Source organism: Nematolebias whitei, chromosome 3, assembly GCF_014905685.2.
Source record: "Nematolebias whitei isolate Nwh7 chromosome 3, NemWhi1, whole genome shotgun sequence".
In the NCBI taxonomy this organism is placed as follows: Eukaryota; Metazoa; Chordata; class Actinopteri; order Cyprinodontiformes; family Rivulidae; genus Nematolebias; species Nematolebias whitei.
In genome coordinates, this window is record NC_056500.1 from 21,015,311 (window position 1) to 21,018,897 (window position 3,587).

The 3,587-nt window shown below is 40.7% G+C and overlaps 1 protein-coding gene across 1 annotated transcript in view; it reads right to left on the bottom strand.

Annotated features, from left to right (window-relative positions):
- lhx4 (LIM homeobox 4) overlaps positions 1 to 2,876 on the bottom strand; it is a 36,017-nt gene extending 33,141 nt beyond the window's left edge. Inside the window, exons 1-2 of the mRNA XM_037698089.1 lie at positions 2,771 to 2,876; positions 245 to 416 (exon numbers count right to left, since the gene is read on the bottom strand). Of these exons, the coding sequence (XP_037554017.1) occupies positions 245 to 416; positions 2,771 to 2,849 (251 nt within the window). The 5' untranslated portion in view covers positions 2,850 to 2,876. The remainder of the gene's footprint in view (positions 1 to 244; positions 417 to 2,770) is intronic.
- Positions 2,877 to 3,587: the final 711 nt, after the last annotated feature.

A 3,587-nucleotide genomic window follows, 5' to 3' on the forward strand; every position in this document is an offset into this window, starting at 1 on the left:
ATATATATATATATATATATATATATATAATGAATTTATAAGTAAAACCAGCTGGACTTCATTTAAATATCTCTCTCGTGAACATAAAGATTCATTTCTCAGATTGTATCTTATTTGGACATCCCCCCCCCGCCCCCCACCCCCAAAATGCTGTTTTATAGGGAAACATGCAGATGATATGTAGAGAGGAAAAAGCCAATTTAGATGATGAGGACAGACAGAAGACACAGGAAGTGATACTGACTTGAAGAAGTCCTCCTTGCAGTAGACGCTGCCCGCCCGGGAGAAGCATTTGTCGGCCAGCGGTGTGTGGCAGTCCGCGCATTTCAGGCACTTGGAGTGCCAGTGTCTGTCCAGCACCTTCAGGATGAATTTATCCAGGATGTGCTGACTGCAGCCCGCACACTGAGGGATCTCTGCCGGGGGGAGGAACAACCAGAGAAACAAACAGCTGAAGATCAAACTCAGACATTTGGAGGAAAGTCAAATAAACTGATGTTTGTGCGTCTATTTAATTAAAACCTGTTTTCTGGACAGTTTGTTGCTGAAATCAGGTCTGATATCTATAATATCCTGTTTTATGTTTTCTCTATTTTCAGCAGCAATAACGTGCGTTTTATGTGATATAAAATTAAATTATTGTATTTTTTTTTTTTTATTTAGTGACATAAAAAGCTGTCTGTCTCTGTCCAAGGTGCTGATCTCAGAGCCGCTCGCCTTCAGAGCAAAGAAAAAAAAATCAAAAGCTTTTTTTTTTTTGACGACATATTGATTTTTTCCTCCTCCGTCTTAATTTCGTTTGCCTGTTCCATCTCGAGCTTAATTAATGCCCTAATGATTTTATGGAAAGCATGGTGACAAGCAGCGATCAGGAGGTGAGACGGCTTGTGGATAAAAATCAAGGTCAAGGCGAGGCTGGAGCTTATTTTAGCGCAAAATTTTAAATGTGCAACACGAAATGTTTTTTTTTTTTTTTAACCAACATTTGTCAGAAGAAAAGTAACTTATTTGGTTTTGTTTTATTTTAAAATACCGATTTGTCCTCTTTAACTCTGATTTTAGCTTCTTTTTTTATTGTTTGTATGCATTTTTATTTTTTATTGTTTATGTCTTAAATAAATAATCAGCTAATCCACAAATTTAAGCATGGCTTAATTTCCAAAGTACCTTGGTGTATGAACAAATCAGGTAATAAAATCTTTTAATATGCATTTTATTTTAGAAATAATCTCACTGTAATTGCATTTGAATTCCATTACTGAACAGAAGCCAAAGCTCAAATTTTAAGTTATTTTTTATTTAATTTTAAAGAACAACCCTTGGCATTTTGTGCATGTAGCAATCATTTTAGTTCAACAAAACTAACTGAATAAATAAATAAATAAAATGATTGCACAAAAAGTATAATGAAACAAATTAAATTAGTGTCTTCTTATTTTCAGAAGCTTCACCCTGAAGCTCTAAAAACAGCAAATATTGTATTTATTCCCACACAGACACGTGTTAAGTTGTTTTTTGCTTTATCCAAAAATAAAATAAAACAAACATAAATAAATAACAATAAAATAAATGAATTTAAAAAGTCATCAGGAGCAGGTAAATGTGTAATTTCTGCCCCTTTTTAAAATCCTGGAATCACCTGAAGCAAAGGTGCTGAAAGCCAAGCAGCAGATTCTTGGCACTTCCTGTTTGCACGTGCCTGGCAGCCTCTCGTGCTCCCAGTGATCCAATGATTCGTGTTAATTAAATGTGAAGTTAACAGAGTTTAACCCAGACTAACCTCCTGTTTTTGAAGGTTTGGACTGAGCTGAGTCAGCAAAGATTTCCATAAACATATTATATCTACACTTTCTGCTGTTTTCCTCCCTAAAATAATCCAGATTTAAATCCAGGATGGATCTCTGCAGGGGGCTGAGTGGCAGGATGTTTAGCAAATCTTTTAATCTGTTTATTAAATATAAAAGGCGTAAGCCGAGTACATATTTAAACATGACGAATAAACTTTAATTCGCATTTCTTTTTAAAGGTGGAAATAAAAAATAAACACAAAAAAGTTTTCATTTTTACAAGATAATTTTCTGAAACCATAATTTTAAAAATAATAATAATTATAAACCCTCTTTTTTAATTTTATGAATATTTGTTGTTATTGTTGGCAGCGGTAAATATTTCATCCTGTTGTGTGGTGGGTATTTTAAGTGGGGGGGGGGGGGTCTATTTTCATCCTCAATCCATCTGCACAATTTTCTAACTTCAATAATTAGGTCAGAGCAGAAATGTTGCAGATTGTTATAGAATATCTTTAAAACAAATAAAAGGATGGCGCACGGACTGAATGCTGTTAGAAATATTTGCTCCAGCGCAGTAGAATGAGCTCGTGCTCGTGCTGGGCCTGTGGAATCAAACGTGTGAGGTGTTTAATTTGAGTGAGTCACAGTCAGAGTGTGTTTGATCTGATGGAGGATGATGACAACCACGTCCTGATCTCCTGATGCTTCACACATTAACAGCTGGGAGCAACATTTCTACTGTTACGCTGCAAAATCTCATATTGTCATTTTTTACACGTTAGAGTGAAGAAAGTGTATTTTTTAGTGCGCGACATGGATAATTCCAGATGACGGCTGATGTTCATTAAAGAATTGTCTTAAGGCAGCAGTGGCCTGTAGGCTCCGAGCCCCCCACCCCCTCCCCTGCAGACAGACCTCATGCGCTCATAAAGACACCGGATGTGTGCACGTATCCATTTATTTGATTAAAAATGTCTTACGTTGCAGTGGCACTCCGAGAATCTCCGGTAAACTCTTCACAGGACTCTCTGTCGGTAGGACCGCCGCACTTTGCATCATCGTGATCCAAACGCACGCACATACACCCGCAACACGGTGCGCGCACTCCTCCCCCTCGTCCTGCCGTGCGTGCCAAATGTAAATAAAAAGAACCAATAAAAAGAACGAAATGTCGCCGATGTTTTCGGGCCTGTTTCCACTCTGTCCCGGTCGATCTCTCCCACCCCCCCGCGCGGCTCCTGCTCTAGTCCCAGGGTGATGTCCGTGCCGTGCCGTGCCGCGCTGCACCGCGCCGTAACTGAGCTGGGATTATTATTTTTTTTGGAGTGTATGGCTCAAAGCAGACTGCACAGGTCCATTCAGCGCTGCAGGGGCGGCGGGGCGTGACGTCACCGCGGCGCAGGCTCACCGGGAGCCAATGGGAGCGCGCGGAGGAGGAAAGCATCCTTGAGAGAAGAGGAGGAAGAAGAGGAGGAAGAGGGGTCTGACATGAAAATATCTCCAGAGAGGAGGAACTTTGCTCCTGCGGAGAACATAAGCTCACTGAGGGGGCACCCCGGGGTCCAAGCAGGACACCCCCCGCCCAATAACAACCCTGAAGAGTTTGAAGATGAAGCAGTGCTGGTTTCATTTCAGTAAAAGTGATTCGTTTCATAAATGAAGCTGAAAAAAAAACCTGTCCCCCCCCCCCCCCCCCCCAACCACCACCACCACCCTCCACTCATGAGCTGAAACAACTCAATATTAAGGTGGAGAGGACTCCAGCTGCCGCTGAGAGCTGCCGTGGAACCACAGAGA